At 43.6% G+C, this 18687-nt stretch overlaps 1 protein-coding gene across 2 annotated transcripts in view; it reads right to left on the reverse strand.

The window, feature by feature from the left end:
• The window catches only part of GALNT9 (polypeptide N-acetylgalactosaminyltransferase 9), a 175208-nt gene that overhangs the window by 130939 nt on the left and 25582 nt on the right, over positions 1–18687 (reverse strand). For both annotated transcript variants that reach the window (XM_009911015.2, XM_054172907.1), the window contains exon 2: positions 15979–16159. In XM_009911015.2, the coding sequence (XP_009909317.1) occupies positions 15979–16159 (181 nt within the window). The remainder of the gene's footprint in view (positions 1–15978; positions 16160–18687) is intronic.

The raw sequence follows: 18687 nt of genomic DNA on the forward strand, positions 1-18687 counted from the left end.
ACCAAGGGGATTTGGATTTTGCCTGATGTCTACATGAGAATTGTCCTCATTTTCTCTATTTCAGACATATAAGGAGATGTGTATTTGTGCTGGGACCCCAGCTCTGCTGTTCCTCTATGTGGAATGGCTTCTTGTCTTTGCCTAAGTGATCCCTATGAATATATATCACAATTCTGTACAGAAAACAATGTTGCCTCCTCTTTTTTTCACTGCTGGTAAACTTCTGCTGAGCAAGGGCCTTCCAGCTTGCTTTCTGGGGAGGTGAGATAAGAAACACAGAGTATTTTTCCAAGCATCATTGTCATGTACATGCTAATCTGTAGACCAGAGGTGGTCACAATAATTTACAGAAGATTCTTAAGAAATTACAGCCCACAACACATTTCTTTGCAAAGAGCAACTTTGCCTCAGATGCTCACTAATTCTAGCTGTCTTTCTAAGACAGAGAATTTACTTGCACACTGAATGAAAAAAACCAAACCCAATGCTAGAAACAAGGAGCATGGCCAGTGACCCTGCCTCTGCAATACTAGTTAGCAGCTGCCAGCTGAGTTTCCCCAGTGCTCACAAGACTATTCCTCTCAATGCATAGAATCATAGAATCATCAAGACCCACAAAGATCAGGAATCTGATTTTACACTACATTTTACACCTCAGTCTCCTTCTGCTATATGGAGAGAGAGTGTTTTTTGCCACCTTGGAGTTCTCAGACCGTATTATGCAGCTCCACCAGAGTTATTTAAACGTCTCTGGACAGCCAAGAAATGGAGATAAAGATCAGCTTGGTGCTGGTTTTACAAAGGAGGCATCAAAGCACAGGCCTGGAGTTCCTGCTCCTCAGGGCTTGCACCATATTTCAAGAGAAATATCTAGGTGGGAACATTTGACCACTGCAGGATTTCTTGTGGCCAAAAGGATGCAGACGAAAACTGAACATTAGTTTTGTATTCAGATATCAAATTGGTCTGCTAAAAGTTTAGGGGAAAGAGCACACAGACTGCATGGGAAGCAACTGTTCCTGGACCTCCTTTGGAGTTGCATGTGGCAAGGTGACCTGGTTTGACTGTGGTTTGTTCCTGAGATCACAGCAGAAGGTTTAGAAGCAATACAACGTAAGCCAAGAATTTTTCAGAAAGCTGGAGGAGCAGCAAATAGGGATCCCATACTTCAACAGCATAAAACTATCAAACAACTTAACTGGCAGGTGCTGTGTCAGGGAAACAAAAAACTTGCAAAGCATCTAGATCAAGCTAACCAAGACAGTGAGTTTACATTTTCTAGCCTGCAACTGCCAGGTTATTCTGGCTCAGGGTAGTTTTAAGAGTCTCTCACTTTTATTAGCACTAAATTCACTCAAAACAGGAACAAAGGCAAAACAATCAAGAACTGACACTATTACAATGAAACACTGTGTCAACTTGGAGTTCACAATTCAGTTTTATTTCAGACAGAAGAGTAAACTGTCTGACATTTTGGCCTGTTCATGTTTTTATCACAAAGACACAAACAAGAACAACAAAAAAAACTTGACATCATTTGACCTGCAGCCTTGACTTTCTTATACTATGAAACTTATCATAGAATCATAGAATCAATCAGGGTTGGAAGGGACCACAAGGATTATCTAGTTCCAACCCCCCTGCCATGGACAGGGACACCTCACACTGGATCAGGCTGGCCAGAGCCTCATCCAGCCTGGGCTCAAACACCTCCAGGGATGGTGCCTCAACCACCTCCCTGGACAACCCATTCCAGGGCTTCACCACTCTCATGGGGAAGAACTTCCTCCTCACATCCAGCCTGAATCTCCACACCTCCAGCTTCATTCCATTCCCCCTAGTCCTATCACTACCTGATATCCTGAGACGTCCCTCCCCAGCCTTGCTGTAGGACCCCTTCAGATACTGGAAGGCCACAATTAGGTCACCTTGGAGACTTCTTTTCTCCAGACTGAACAGCCCCAACTCCTTCAGTCTGTCCTCATAGAAGAGGTGCTCCAGCCCTCTGCTCATCCTCGTGGCCCTTCTCTGGACATGTTCTAGCATGTCCATATCCCTCTTGTAATAGGGGCTCCAGAACTGGCCGCAGTATCCAAATAGGAACTAAAAGCAACCAAATTCTGAAGTCGTAGCAGGAAGGCATATCTCCTGTCATTGGCAGAACTAAGTTTGCATGCACATTTTAAGAAAAAAAAGGGAAATATCTTCAGCTCAAGCCATGAGAAGAACTCCTTCAAAGCCATAAACGGTTATCAGGTGTAGTGTAACAGAGTTACATGTAAGTAAACATGAAAGGAAAATAAATACCACCCTGACTTCATCGCCTGACTTGTTCTGCTACTTCTTTTTATCCTGTAACATGATATCCTGGAGTGTAACATAACATGACAGCTCAGAAATTTACAGGAGTACTCTTTTCTCTCTGGAACTGATAGTGGGCATGGGCCATGGCCCCCCCGGGGAGGGAAATGAAAGAAACGTTGAAATGCCAACACACAGCTGCAGAGAACGGCAAGTCATGGCTGGATGTCAGCAGTGCTCCTGCATTACAGGTATGCAATTACTTGTGAAAGAATTGCATGCACAATTTGATGACAGCACTCCACAATTACTCTTCCTAAGGAGGAAGTACTCCTTCTGCTGTGAAAACTTTGCAGCTTTTTGTTTTCAAGTTGAGTGTGATGGGTTATGCCCATCCTGGAAGTGGGGAGGGAGGGCTTGTGAGAGCATTGCCCTCCCTGCAGGGGGTTTTCTCCCTGGGAAACTAAGTTAGTCTGTTCTACTCCCCTCCTCCCTGTCCAGCAAGGCTATAAAAAGGAGGACACTTCAGCCATCAGCTCTCTTGACCCCTGCCTTTGCCTGGACAAGGACTGCTGCTGGTTTCCCTGCTTCTCTGCCATGTGGTCCTTCCTGCTGCACCTGTGCCTTTGCAAAGGACTGGTTTTGTATTTCATATTTCTTTTTTCCCATCCATCCTTGTTCCTTACCCTTGTGAACCCTACCTGGATTCTTTACCTCTCTACTTCCAAGCCAAATCCAAATTATTTCTTGGTGGATTTGCTCCTTTCCTTTCTTTTCCTCTCTATTGGGAAAGAGCAGGGGGAAGTGTGGGAGGGATTCTCAGCCTGGCCCCCAGCTGAGCTCTGGAGTCCCAGTTAAGGCTCAAACCACCACACTGAGAAAATTACCACAGATTCTAAAGAAGACTTAAAAAAACAACAACAAAACAAAAACAACAACCAAATAACCAGCCCTCCCGAAACACTGTGTTTAAGGCTCCTGTAAATGTGTATGGGACACATTTAGTCTTATGATCTATAAGGAAACTTGAGGGATGCAATGCAGCTTTTTTTCCCCCCTTTCCTCCCAGCTGAAGACTGTGCTGCCTCCACAGCTGCTGAGTGGGGGGCCTTACCCAGGTTGCCTGTGCTGGCAGGTCACTCTTCAATATGTGTTGCTAATACAGAAATTCCCTCTTGTTGCTGTGTGCCTTGGAGCATTTAACATTTTAGACTGGATTCATCTGAAATCCTACTTAAGCTGGCTGTCCTGGGTTCCTGAGGGAAAGACCTCCAGAGGACATTACACAACACACATCTTAAGCAGCGCTACCACGTCGTCGTCTTCTCCGTTGACTACAAAGGCAGCCTTGTTGAGCACCTTAAATTCAATGGCTAATTTTTAGTCACTGTTATGCAACCCATCTGAGGTAAACTATTCATGTATTCAAGAGTACCTTCTGGTGCAGACAAATTGCAGGGAATGGCTTCCAGGCTTACTGCATTTAAACACAACGTTGCAATCAGTTGTTTTTTTTCCGTGCTCTCTACTTAATCAAATTCAGCCTCCACTAAATCTACATTTATTAGTGCTGACAGTCATGCAGAATTTGCCTTCAACAATTAACATACACAAAAGCACTGCAAAAAAAACCCCCACCAAGTAGCAAGAGGAAAATGACCACATTTGAATGTAAGGCGGGGTTTTGGAACAGGTTGCTCAGTTTTTGTGATTCTTTTTAATTTAGCCTTGTTGATACTTTCATTATCTCTTGGGCCAGTGATAATAATCAAGATCTATATTATAAGCTTTGTAGTATAATTAAAGTCACTGCTTAATTGGAAAGCCTAGCTAGCACTAAACATAAGGGAATCGATAACACATCTAAGGGGAAAAGCCAGAGAAAAGCTGCAGTGAATTTTGGAAATAACTGAAATATTGCCACATGTCCAGCACTGCTTCTATGGAGACAGCAAAAAGTCCAGCTCATGTTGATTCTTCTTGCTCTCTACAACTACCTGAAGGGAGGTTGTAGCCAGTCGGGGGCTGGTCTCTTCTCCCAGGCAACCAGCACCAGAACAAGAGGACACAGTCTCAAGCTGCACCAGGGGAGGTTCAGACTGGAAGTTAGAAAGAAATTCTACACAGAGAGGGTGATTGCCCATTGGAATGGGCTGCCCGGGGAGGTGGTGGAGTCACCATCATTGAAGTTTTTTAGGAGGAGACCTGATAGGGTGCTTGGTTTAGTTGATTAGGTGGTGTTAGATGATGGGTTGGACACGATGATCTTGAAGGTCTCTTCCAACCTGGTTTATTCCATTCCATTCCATTCCACTCCACTCCACTCCACTCCACTCCACTCCACTCCACTCCACTCCACTCCACTCCACTCCACTCCACTCCACTCCACTCCATTCTATTCTATTCTATTCTATTCTATTCTATTCTATTCTATTCTATTCTATTCTATTCTATTCTCTGCTTAGAAGTCATGTCCTGATAAAATATATTGGTATTCTCTTCCCAGACCCTTTAGGGTCACCCGCACCTATGCACAAGAAAGCAGAAGGCAAATTATCGTAGTGCAGCCTGAGCAGTCTCATGGCCCTACCTCATAGTCATGCCCTGCTGCTGGTGATCAAGCAAAAGGAGTCTGTGAACCTTCCTGATGATGGTTTGGAAAAGTGGTTGAAGAGTTTCTCAATAATTTCTTCTTATTATTGGGAAAGATGGTGAGAGTTTTAATGTGTTCCTCAGTTAGCCTTCTTATTGGAGCAATTTAAGATTGTATAACTAATAAAATACTCAAAGACCTAATGGTGACCTGAAATTTTGGAGGCAAAGCTTTCAACCCACATTCCAATTAATATAAGATTATTTGTGCAAAGAAAGCAAAAAAACCCAAACCAAAACAACACAACAGAGGCTAGGGGAATCACAAGTGGAACCTCCGGTGTTCTAGTTTGTGCTTATTGTCCCTTGCCCTGTCACTGGGCACCACTGAAAGGGGTCTGGCCCCATTCTCTTGACTCTCACCCTTTAGATATTTATAAGCTTTGATAAGGTCCCTCTTAGTTGTCTCACCTCCAGGCTAAATGGCCTTTCCTCATAAGAGAGATACTTCAGTCCCCTAATCATTTCTGTAGCCCTCTGTTGGTCTCTTTCCAGTAGTTCCCAACAGTATTCCAGATGTGGCCTTAATAGGACAGAGCAGAGAGGAAGGAAAACCTCCCTCAATTTGCTGGTCACACATTTTTTTATACATCTCAGGATACCAGCTCATGGCTAGCTTCTTGTCTACCAGAGCTCTTTGGTCCTGTAGTATCTTCCTAAACAGGGTCAAGTCATGAGTACAGGTCTCAGTGAGAGTTGTGGAGCAATAGCACAAATAAGGAGCACTGGGTGCAAAGCAGGCTGTCAGTACCTATGGTTCACATGGAGTTTCCTCTCCCAGTTGAAGGAGCAGGTGATTTTTTCCCCTTCTTTAAGATCTTTACACAGTTCCAGTCTGAGTCCTTTATGACCAAATAGGAAACACTTCCCAAAATGTAGTGATAAGCCTTTGGCACACACAGGAATATAGAAATAAGCACAACTGGCCCAGAGGCAGCAGTGTGAGCACATTTAAGTTGTCAGCTGATAGATATCCCAAATGAACTGAGCCAGAACTACAACACTAAACACTGTACAGCTGCTGGTCAGAGCCCAGCTCTCCAGTGAGGAAGCAGCAAAGGGATTTACTCAGTCCACACCAGTTCCTTCTGCTTTTGGACAAGACAGAGAGCCAGCTCAAACTTGGGTAGGTCTCTCTGAAGCTGTATCACCAACTCTGCACTTAGACAGTGTGTGTGCAAAGGTGCTTGGGCTACTTACAGCAGATTCACAGCCCCAGGCAAACATTCAGCCTGGGTAACTTGGCAAAGCTGGTTGAGATCTATGTGAAGTCCCAGAGCACATGTACACACATGCCCCCTTTGTGCTGTTCAAAATCCACATCTGCACATCGATTTGGGATCTAATTAAAACACTTCAGTTAGTTTCATCCCTTACTCCATTTCCCTCTAATAAACAATTCCAATCTGTTGCCCAGAGGTAATTCCGTCTGCTCCATTTCTGTCTCTTTTTTTTTCCCCCCTTCTCTCTGCTTCAGCTTATGTTATGTATTCAACTGGAGTGGCCAAAAATGTTTCGTTTTGGCTTGTTTTTGCTTTTTATTTATAATGGTTTTTAGATTTATTGATAATGGGTGCAAAAAAAAACCCAACCCAGCAACCCAACCCAACACTCAAATCCCAAACAAACCCAAACAAACAAAACCCAAAGGATAAAACAAACCCAAAACAAACAGAAAAAATAAAGTAAAAAAACCCAACAACTTTCCCCTGAAAATATCAGCATAACTGAAATAAAAATATTGTGCCTGTAGTGTGTTTGTCAGATATTGTCAGCTGATAAAAAGAGGAATTGCTTGATTTTAACCAATGCTTCATTTTACTGTGACCTGACGTTGACCTGAAAGTATTGGTAGGAGTTTGTGATAGAAAATTCAGTATTTTAAAGCTAATGTTATCCAATGAAACAAAATGTTTCATTGGTCTCCACATTTTGTTTAAATCACCATTTCACAACAAAAGCTCAGTTTGCCACAAAATATTCTTCAGTTGCCATTTTCTGCTCATCAGAACTACCGATTTCTCAAAAGCTCTGGGTCTGTCCCAGTTCAAATATTCCTTGCAAGGGGACCCATTGCATTGCACTCTGGTTAACCTGGGAGGAATCCTAAGGGTCTGTTTTAATTTGGAGATTCTTCTGTCATTTTTCTAAGCAGTGCAAAGAGTACTCAGTGTCCCCAGAGGATCTGAAAAGTGGGTCATGAGGCAGAGCAAGCTGCAGAGGTGGAGAAATAATACCAGGTCTAGCCCTTTCCAATCCACTGATCCAAAAGCTGATGCTCTTTGAAAGCCATCTGCCTTCCCACCCTGCTTCTGCAGGGACACTCAACACAGATGGGCAAAGGAGCTGCCCTCTCTGCCAGCCTTGGGCTGGAGCCATCATACGAGACACAGAGAACTTACAAAGAACATACTTGATTTGCCTAGAGAGAGAGCTGCTGACTGGTGGCTCAAGTATCACAGTGACTCCACAAAGCTCTACCACCAAAAGAAAGGGTAAAAAGTAAAGGTGAGTTCCTTGTGGTCTCAAACAGCTTGAGCTCACCAGCTGCTGAAGGACAATCTCTTACATAAAGGCTGCTTTCTAGCTGCTGGCATCACACTAGCTACTGTTATTAAATCCTTGAATGAACAAATCAGAGGTCTATTTACCAAGTCTGCCCCCTTGATAGCACTGTTTGATCAATTCCAGAATCCTTTTTGATGGGTAATTAAAAAAGCTTTTCCTTAGGTATAGAATGGAGTGAACCATTAATTACACTTCAGAGCCCTAGAGATGCAATTCCTTTGGTATTGTGAAATGTCTACAGCAAGCAACGAAAATGCTCACCTCTATAAAAGAACTGAATAAATGAAAGTAATTTCCTCAAGACCCAGATTCCTCTGCTTTTTATGGCTAAAGACTTGAGTTGCCTCAGCATTAATAAGTTTGTTCTTTAAGGGCTGAATTTTCTCAATACAAATATCCATGACCATAACACAAAGAAATATCTTCTCTGGCTGCTGGAGCCAGCAGGCTGAATCCATATATCAGTGTTATTGTTATCACTGAACTGCCACAATGCACTCAGCATCAAGCTGCACAAAGAAGATCAGTTAAATTAAAGATCCTCACCAAGCAGTGACATTCCTTGTAAAACCCAATTTAGCCATTATGGAAGCTCTGGGACTGGATTAACTTTTCTCCAAAGTATGTATAATGCATCACAGCAAGTGGTTTTGACAAGTGCATGTGTGCATATGTGTGGATGAGTCCTGAGTGCAAAGAAAGCCCAGAAGTTATTTAAGTTGCAAAGTCAAGTGATAGAAAGTTAGGAAATGCCAGATTTACAGGTGTTCGACCTGTTTAATTCAATCCTTTGCAATCCAGCCTGTGCATCAGATTGAGCAGGGGAATTTATGGTATCCTGAGAGGCACTGCTTATGCCTGAAAGCATATGGTTAGTTGACACTTCCCAGTGTTCCAGGGTGCCACACACCATAAAACAAACAGCTTCTGTAAATCTGGGGGCCTTTCCCCCCCACCTGTGAAAGAAAGTCCCCAAGGTTTTGACTTGCTCTGCATTATTCATCTTTGATAAAGTCAAAATCTGCAGTCAGATGTGGCTGTAGACCCTCTGTCTTCATGCTCGATTGGGAAGGATTGAGCCTGATCCTTTGTTACTGGAGCACAGGCAAGTTTTGTGCTATAGCTGGCAGCAGTGAAGGCTTTTAGTTCGCTAAGAGGACAGATGGATGGCTGCTGCCACTCCCAAAGCCCACTGTAGCAATGCAGCATGGCCCAGCTAAACCTGTTCTCTTTCTCTACTCTCAATACCCCTAACAAATGAAGCCACTAGAAGACAAATGACTATGCAGAGGGTTATGTGGCTCTGGGCACCTGTATTCACAAGTGTGGAATCTCTATCAAAATCTCAGCTGTGTTGCTCCAGATCTATTTTTGAGTGTTTAGGCAAGCATTGGCCCTTTGACATTATGGTAAGAAAGGCAGGCACACAGCCCAGCAGATTTCACAGCATTCCCATGGGCAGCACTCAAGGCTGCTATATATCATTTCATACTGGCAGAGACAACTGATACTAATATGTGTGCTGGGGTTTTCCCACACCTATACATAATGCTCCTTGGCCAACTCTGGATTTCTCTCCATGAAGTACTCAGGTTTATGTGATCACAACACTCATTTTGAATATGCAAGAACATACACAGAAGTTAATCCCATAACATTTCACCATTTTCCCAGAGAATCACAGAGCAAGCTCTAGCTTAGCCATGTGCTTCCAAGGGAAAAATAACCTGTTCCATACAAGAGAGGCTCCTCTTTCTTCCACTGCACAGGAGAAATAGTGTGTGTTACCAGGAGCTAGAAAGTCCTGCTAATACTTTACTGCTGGGAAGAGAGATCAGCACATTAAATGGCCTGAGCTCTCTGCAACATATTGTCCATGGATCTACAGCCCTTGACAAATGTCATCAGACTGGGGAGCAAAGATTGGGCTGCAGCAGGGATGTGTAGATACCTATGCTACTTTATCTGCCCCTTCTTCTTGTGGCTTACCTTTTGCTCAAGAAATGGCTTTCAAGATTGATATCCCTGCCTGTGTGACAGGGAATGGAAGTGATTCCATAACAAACATCAGCATTTCCCTTGTAGCAAAAATAATCCTGCAAAATTCTTTTGGTGTTAATGTAGACTTCATACTCACTAAAAAATGGACTCTAGAATTTAGATCCTTAATGACAGTCAGTACTAACCAGCCCACTACTTTGGAATTATTTGTATGTCTGTCCTGTCCTGTGAAGACAGACTGAAAGAGTTGGGGCTGTTCAGTCTGGAGAAAAGAAGGCTCCAAGGTGACCTAATTGTGGCCTTCCAGTATCTGAAGGGGACCTACAGCAAGGCTGGGGAGGGACTTCTCAGGATATCAGGTAGTGATAGGACTAGGGGGAATGGAATGAAGCTGGAGGTGGGGAGATTCATACCGGACGTGAGGAAGTAGTTCTTCCCCATGAGAGTGGTGAAGCCCTGGAATGGGTTGTCCAGGGAGGTGGTTGAGGCCCCATCCCTGGAGGTGTTTAAGACCAGGCTGGATGAGGCTCTGGCCAGCCTGATCTAGTGTGAGGTGTCCCTGCCCATGGCAGGGGGGTTGGAACTAGATAATCCTTGTGGTCCCTTCCAACCCTGACTGATTCTACGATTCTATGATTTTAACAGAAAAAAAGATTTTAACCACTTTCCACTGAATATACAAGGCAAAATCTTGGGTCAATCCAACACTAGGGTGATTAGTTAAGCATTTCTAAATACTTATCAATCAACCATTACAAATCCTGAGTATCCTGCTCAACACTGAGCTCAAACACATTTCAACCCTGCTGCTTGATTCCTGCATCTTCTCAGAGCGCTCAGCTGCACTGTACTCTGCTGCTTCAAGGCAAAAGTCACCAGTAAGGCATACTTTACGATAGAGAAAGACCATCAGCACAACTCTAAAATCAGCCCAGTTTAGGTGAGATCCACCAAGAAATGAAGAGAGTGTTCAAGGTCACATTGAATGAACTCTCAAACTGCTGGGGAGGTTTGCATTGCCAAAACTGCAACTTCTCTATATCGCATCTCTCTTGAAACAAAGCATAGCTGGAGATAGCAATCCACAGTATGTTTTTGAACTCGTTCCCCAGGGTTGTCTGCTTTCTACACAGAGACAGGGCAAGCATTCAAGCTGTGGGAGGTGCCATATCAGAAAAGGGGGGAAAAAAAAGCTCAGACATATTTATTACACCACGTTAGGATCAAACTCTAATCTTGTAATTATTGTGTGAATTGTAATCACAAGCAAGCAATTTACTGTCAGCGCTTCGATTTGGCACACGAACACGACGTGCACAAAATCTGCTGCTGTCTCCTGCGCTGACTTAATGATTCCTATCTTAAGAGAAAAAGCTTCAGAGTTAAAAGGAATCTCTGCACTGGCAGCAGCAGGTGGGAAAGCAGAACACAGTGTGAGCATACGGGAAAAGCATCTCTAGCGCAGGACTAACCACCCAGGATTGTAGACTTGACTGCAGCTGAAGGACATGGAGGTGACTCCAATTTAGGAGCTTTCATGGTCACGCTGCCTGACTCCACACCTACTTAATGCAACATATTTTTTTAATTTGCTGTGTGGGGATGAAAATACCTCCTGAAAAGCAATTAAGCTGCAGAATGTCTACTGAAGCTAAGCTAGTAGATGGAACAAAAGGCTTATTCTACCGGAATAAGACAGCTGGCAACAAGCAGGGTAGAGGTCAAAGATAAAATAAACAACAAGATAGTATTCCTGACCAGATTTCTTTTAAAAGAAGACTAACCCTGGAATATTACAAGTCCCACATCTGCACAGCAAAATCATGCTTGCTTTCACAAACTGTGACCATGTCGTGCAGACTTGAATATAAATTCTCCTGGTTCATATCTTTGATCCCTACCGGTGTGTGTAAATATATAGATCTGGACATTTTAAATGGAAGTCAGAATGGGGAGAAAGTGTGGTTTAAGACTTTGGGATGTGAGTCCAGATAAGTGTTGTTATTCATAGACTGGTGATGGGCTTTGTACATGGCCTCAAACATTAATTCTACCCTGCTTCTCAATTTAGAAATGAAAGGTCCTCCGTTTTTAAAAGTGAACAGTTCTGGGAATGACATGAATATAAATCACAAGCAGACTGAGAAGGGCACACCTTGAGCACTGTGTCCAGTTCTGGGCCCCTCAGTTTAGGAAAGATGTTGACTTGCTGGAACGTGTCCAGAGAAGGGCAACAAAGTTGGTAAGGGGTTTGGAGCACAGCCCTGTGAGGAGAGGCTGAGGGAGCTGGGGTTGCTTAGCCTGGAGAAGAGAAGGCTCAGGGGAGACCTTATGGCCATCTACAACTACTTGAAGGGAGCTTGTAGCCAGGCTGGGGCTGGTCTCTTCTCTCAGGCAGCCAGTACCAGAACAAGAGGACACAATCTCAGGCTGCGGCAGGGGAGGTTCAGGCTAGATGTTAGGAAAAAGTTCTATACAGAAAGAGTGATTGCCCATTGGAATGGGCTGCCTGGGGAGGTGGAGTCGCCATCACTGGAGGTTTTCAGGAGGAGACTTGATGGGGTGCTTGGTGCCGTGGGTTAGTTGTTTGGGTGGTGTTTGATTGGTTGATGGGTTGGACGTGATGATCTTGAAGGTCTCTTCCAACCTGGTTTATTCTATGTATTCTATGTATTCTATTCTAAGAAATTCTTCATAGAGAGAGTGATTGCCCATTGGAATGGGCTGCCTGGGGAGGTGGTGGAGTCACCATCATTGGAGGTGTTTAGGAGGAGACTGGACGGGGTGCTTGGTGCCATGGTTTAGTTGCTTAGATGGCGTTGGATGATGGGTTGGATGCAATGATCTTGAAGGTCTCTTCCAACCTGGTCTATTCTATTCTATCTATTATCATGAGGTTGAAAGATGTGACCACTAGACAAGCCAGCATACAAAGCTGGACCAAACAAAAGTGGTTTTCCTAAAGCCTATCTCAAAGATCTGGAGGTTTAGTTCTCTCTAATATAAAATTAGAGCATCTACACCAAGTACAAAGCCAAGCTCAGCTTTGTCTTATGGCTATGATGCACAACTATCACCTGTTTGGTAAGAGGATGTGGTACTATATATCATCAAAGAATAGTTTGGGTTGGAAGGACCTCCAAAGGTTGTCTAGTCACCTCACTGCACGGTGAGCATGAACATCCTCTTATGGTGGATAAGAAGAGGCTGATTAGATAGGGAGTGAAAACTGTCTCTCAGTAGTAGAGTGAGAGCTTCCAAGAGAGACTGCGTATGAGTAGTTGTGTATTTGAAGGGGTCAGAGAAGAAAAGAAACACAAGCTTCTCACAAGGAAAGCAGAAATTTCTAATAGAAAATGGCAGCCAAATGACAGCCAAAGCTCCTCTGATGCAAGTGGATAATGTAATAAGAGCCCCTACCTTCTCCAAACTTCTGCTCATTTTTCATAGTAAATTTAGTCTGAAGGATTTTCCTGTGACTCATAAATATCTAAAGACAAGTGTTTCAATTCCAGCATCTAGACCTAACTAGAAGCTCTTGACAAGTGTCAGAAGACCACAAGGAAGGCAGTTCTGCCAGTAACTTGGACAGTTAATCATGCAGCATGGTCTCAGGAGATTCCCAAAACTGTGAAAGAGTGTAATCACTGCATCGCAAATGCCCTCCTGCTTCTGACAGCTGCTGAGCTAGATTCAAGCTCTGTAACCTTTGCTTTCGTATTTCCTCCTAGAGCACTCCCACTTGTTGCCCATCTGACCACAGCAGCCAATAACAAGCCAGGTTAAACTTCAATGAGTTTCATTTGGATAAACTTCACGCTGATTTTAAGGGTCGTTGGACAAGACCTGATGGCACACCTCAAACATCTGCATAACTACAGGCTACTTTTTATCTCCAGACTAATTTCATGATGGATTTTTATGATCCATCAAGAGAGACGGAGAGATGAGCCCAGTGGACAAGTCAGTATATTTGCATCAACTTGATATCAGAGCAATATATATTTTTTTTCTCTTTGCCACTCCTTTTATCTAGGTCTTGTTTTATATAGCAAGTGTCTGAGAAAACAAAGGCTGAGTTAATACTTCTGAGATGAGATTCATATGTTTAACATCTTGGTTGGTGACATGGACAGCAGTATTGAGTGCAACCTCAGCAGGTTTGCTGATGACACCAAGCTGTGTGGTGCAGCAGACATGCTGGAGGGAAGGGATGCATCCAGAGGGACCTTGACAGGCTGGAGAGGTGGGCCTATGACAGCCTCATGAGGTTCAACAAGACCAAGTGCAAGGTCCTGCATCTGGGTTGAGGCAATCCCAAGCACCACTATAAGCTGGCCTTGAGAGCAGAAAAGGACTTGGGGGTGCTGGTGGATGAGAAGCTCAACATGAGTCACCAGTGTGCACTTGCAGCCCAGAAAGCAAATCCCATCCTGGGCTGCATCAAGAGAAGCATAGCCAGCAGGATGAGGGAAGTGATTCTCCCACTCTTCACAGCTCTGGTGAGACCTCACCTGGAGTACTGTGTCCAGTGCTGGAGCCCCTGTTACAGGAAGGATCTGGACATGCTGGAACATGTCCAGAGAAGGGCTACGAGGATGATGAGAGGGCTGGAGCACCTCTCCTGTGAGGACAGACTGAGGAATTTGGGGCTGTTCAGTCTGCAGAAGAGAAGGCTCTGAGAAGACCTAATTGTGGCCTTCCAGTATCTGAAGAGGGCTACAAGAAAGCTGGAGAGGAACTTTTTAGGGTGTCAGGTAATGATAGGACCAGGGGGAATGGAACAAAACTAGAAATGGGTAGATTTACATTGGATGTTAGGAAGAAGTTCTTCCCTATGAGGGTGGTGAGACACTGGCACATGTTGCCCAGGGAGGCGGTAGAAGCTCCAACATTGGAGGTTTTTAAGGCCAGGCTGGATGTGGCTCTGAGCAACCTGATGTAGACTAGACTAGACTAGACTAGACTAGAATAGAATAGAATGGGTTGGAAGACACCTTCAAGATCATCCTGTCCAACCTATCATCCAACACCACCTAATCAAATAAACCATGCAATCAAGCACCCTATCAAGTCTCCTTCTGAACACCTCCAGTGATGGTGACTCCACCACCTCCCTGGGCAGCCCATTCCAATGGGCAATCACTCTCTCTGTGTAGAACTTCTTCCCAACCTCCAGCCTAAACCTCCCCTGGTGCAGCTTGAGACTGTGTCCTCTTGTTCTGGTGCTGGTTGCCTAGGAGAAGAGACCAACCTCTGCCTGTCTACAGCCTCCCTTAATGTAGTGTGCAGTGTCCCTGCCCATGGCGGGGGGGGTGAAACTAGATGATCCTTGAGGTCCCTTCCAACCCTAACAATTCTATGATTCTGTGTAGCATAGCTAATGAAATTTGTAGTTAAGAGGAAGTTTTTGTTTTGCTCGCAGCTTGAACTGCCTAAAACTCTGAATTCAATCTCTGAATGCAATCTCTTCGCCGAGCACAGCTGTTTTGCTTGGCTAAACTTTTCTCACCACTTAATAAGATACTTTTTTTTTTTTTTTTTAAATTATTTAACTTTCAGTTCTGCCTAGGAGCCCCAGTGGGTCTTTTAAAACAGAAGATTATTATTAGAAATTAATTAAGTATTCTCTTCAATTCTGTCTCCTGAGAGCAACTAGGGCCTTGCTGCCGATCTCCTCTGCATTAAGACATTACTGATTGTCATTCCAAGGATGGCAGTGAGGATGTCTCAAGCTGGAAGATGGATAACTCCATAAAGATGAAAGATTTGGAAGACATTTAGCACAAACCCATGATAAATCAGTAAAAATATCAAACATATAATTGCAGCATCAACCACAGCACAGGCCTGTGAAGGCTGTAAAAGTGGAATAAAAATAAACACGCATTTTGATGACAAAAAAAAACACAAACAAAATCTCATTGCAATTATAGGACCCTGATGGATTGCTCTTAGTCTGTGTTTCAGCACATTGCAAACCCTGACTGAACAATTCTAAGAACATCAAATGCAGTTACCCAAAAGACAGCTGAGTGGATGGTTTGGGTTTTTTTTAAGTGGCCAGTGTCTATAGATTATTTGTTGCCACTGCTCCGCCGTCCATTGCCTATGACTACAAGGACCACACAGCGAAGGTTCCCACCCCTGATGGTGGGTTCAGCTGGCACTAGCTGACTTTGTAAGGGAACCAAACCCAATAAGCATCAACATCCTGATGTAGGTTTTGATCTGAGGCCTTGAATATGCAGCTTAATGAATTACTCATAGAATTAGCAGTGCATTTCACACGGCACTTCATGCTTGAGATGATGCTTTATAATTTGCACTGCACTCAGGGATATAACTACCATCGCACTCTATCCAGGAAGGGATGTGAAGAGAAGAATGCTACCATAGATCAATAGAACAGCAATCAATCACTTACTCTTCATGAAAGCATGGAATTCCACTTACTTTTTTGGTCTGTAGTCAGGGATGGACCTGTCCAATGATATCCTGTCACTGAGCTGGGCATTGTAACCGTATTCTTCATACTTAGTCTCTGATTCATGGCTATCATCTCTCAGGGTAGCAGCCATTCCCCCCTGGCCCAAACCTCCTGGGCCTTCAACTAATCCCATGGGCTTTGCCAGACCTAAATAAAAAAAAACCAACAAAAAAAAGTTGTTAATATAATGGAACTGAGTCTAACATCTTCCATGACCACAGAATGTTTTTAGATAGATGAGATCTGGACTCTCAGGAAACTCAGCTCTGAAACCTTCATGGCTCTATGGAAATTATCCCCAGCTTCTCAAACCAAAGTCTATAGCAACACATCTTGTAGCATCAGGGCATAATTATTAACGAGGAAACTATAAAGAATCAATTAGCAGCTTTCATAGTTTCCCCTTTTTTTCTGTGTAAATCCCTGGCAACAAGAATCTTGCTCCCAAACATTCCAAAAAGCCTCATTATACTTAAGATAATTAAGATGAATTTTCCTCATAGGAACTGGAGGCCAGGCCCTTTCTCAGTACAGCCCTTTAGAGTTCCATTCATTTTAAGAGAGATATGTTTAATTTCCACAACATGTAGATCTGACAGTTTCATTCCATACTAATGGCACTTCTGCAATAAGTCTTGGAGCTGAGGTACCTGGTCTGTGGCTCTAAGACCACCTGCAGCTCTTGAGTGGTTAGCTTTAGTTCCCATACTGGGAATGCAGCTAGGTAACTGGTCCTGTATTTCCTACCCAGCTGCTACTGGGTAGGAAATACAGGGTAAATATAGTTTCACTGTGAGAGCCATTTGGACTCAGCCACAGAGCTTGCCCCAACTGCTCCCACAAAGATGTGCTAAAACTATCAGGGAGCTGACACCATCTCTCACCTGAGGATTACTCCATATTTCCTCTGTCCTTCAAATGAAATATGTTATGTGAGATACTCAGTTCTGTATAGCTTATAGGATCAGTGAGTTTGGACAGACTTGAGCTAAAACTATTAGGCTGATTTCATTAGTGGTGAGGTGATAGCCAGTCAGCAATGCATTTAGAGGCTTCATTCACTGGTATATTACTGACCATCTCAAAACCACATACAAACCAACTAAACTGACATAATAAATGACCACACTGCCAAGAACTCCTTCCACAGCAACAGGCATTTAACTGGTGCTGAATTCCCTTAAACAAGCTCCTCAAATATCCTGTGTTTAACGTCCAAGCTTTCCTTTCCAAAAGGCTCACTACCAACAAGTCATTAGGAGCAAAGCAGTTATTTATAATAGACTTGAAAATATCATGCAAATATCCTCCAAATAATTCATAAGGCAGAGGAAAACAATTAGACTTTGACCTGCTCAACATTTTCCAAATGAAGAATTTTTCAAGAGGAAAATGTCATTATTACAACTAAACAATTAAAGAGAAAGACAGAAAGAAACTGCCAGCATTTCCCACTAACAAATACCCAAGGCAGTTCCAAAGCTGGGACTGGCTTCTCCAAGCCATGACAAAGCCTGGGACAGTTCCCTTGTGAGAGAATGTCTCTTGCATCTCATGGCTAACACTGTCTTTGCCTGTTACAACTCCTCTGCTTAATTACAAGACAGAATGGAGAGACAGTGGTCTGAAAGAGCCATTGGAATGTGCTGCCCAGGCAGGTGGTGGAGTCACCATCCCTGGAGGTGTTCAAGAGGGGATTGGATGTGGCACTTAGTGCCATGGTTTAGTCATGAGGTCTGTGGTGACAGGTTGGACTTGATGATCTTTGAGGTCTCTTCCAGCCTTGGTGATTCTGTGATTCTGTGAAAGAGTAAAGATAGCATTTTCTGCTAGAGTGTTTATGAGAAAATCCTGCACTAAGGTTAAGTGCAGCACTACAAATTGTTTGAACATAAAAGGACCAGCAGTCCTCAGGAATTTTGGTATTGGATTTCAGGCACTGCTGGCAAAAACAGATACCTCATTCTGTAATCAGTGATCCCAAGTCAGGACAGATCTTACTTGTGTTTGTGTCTTTGATGTCTTCTTCATGTTCCTCGTCATCAAGCACTGAAATGCTCAACTGCCTCAGAATGAATCATGAGTCTTAGGAGGAGGAGCAAGGACATAAGAAGAAAAAAAGGACTTTCTACAGAAAAGCACTCTTGCCATGGTCAAACTTTTGAAACATCGAGACAGCTCCAAGCAGTTAAGCCTAGGAAGTTGTTGAAAAGAATAAAAACACAAGAGGCTTATGCAGCCATGGTATCATTACAGGCATGTGGGGGGAGGTGAACTCCAACTCTCACGAGCAAGGGAAATCGAACAGAGGCATGAGCAGAAACCCCACAGGCCACACACCCATGAGGGGAAAGTAGGAAGATAAAGCTTCAAAACAGCAACTTTTTCTAGGGTATTGTATTACTGGGATACAGAGAGAAAAGACCAAAGCAGTGAGTTCCTGGGACTGATACTGATGCTTAATCAATAACCAACTTCTTCAAAGCTGCAAGTGAAACAAAATGCCAGGGAAAGTGAGAGGCATGCTCAAGGCAAGGGTACATGGTATTGGCAGACAGCTCTCTTCTTCAGTCACACTGCCAAACCAGGATTTTGGACATTTGGAAATGCAAAACAGAGCCCTCCCACTGTTAAATGACTGTTCATTTTCTGTAGGGAAATTGGAGAACAAGACA

Source organism: Dryobates pubescens, chromosome 25 (assembly GCF_014839835.1).
Source record: "Dryobates pubescens isolate bDryPub1 chromosome 25, bDryPub1.pri, whole genome shotgun sequence".
NCBI lineage: Eukaryota > Metazoa > Chordata > Aves > Piciformes > Picidae > Dryobates > Dryobates pubescens.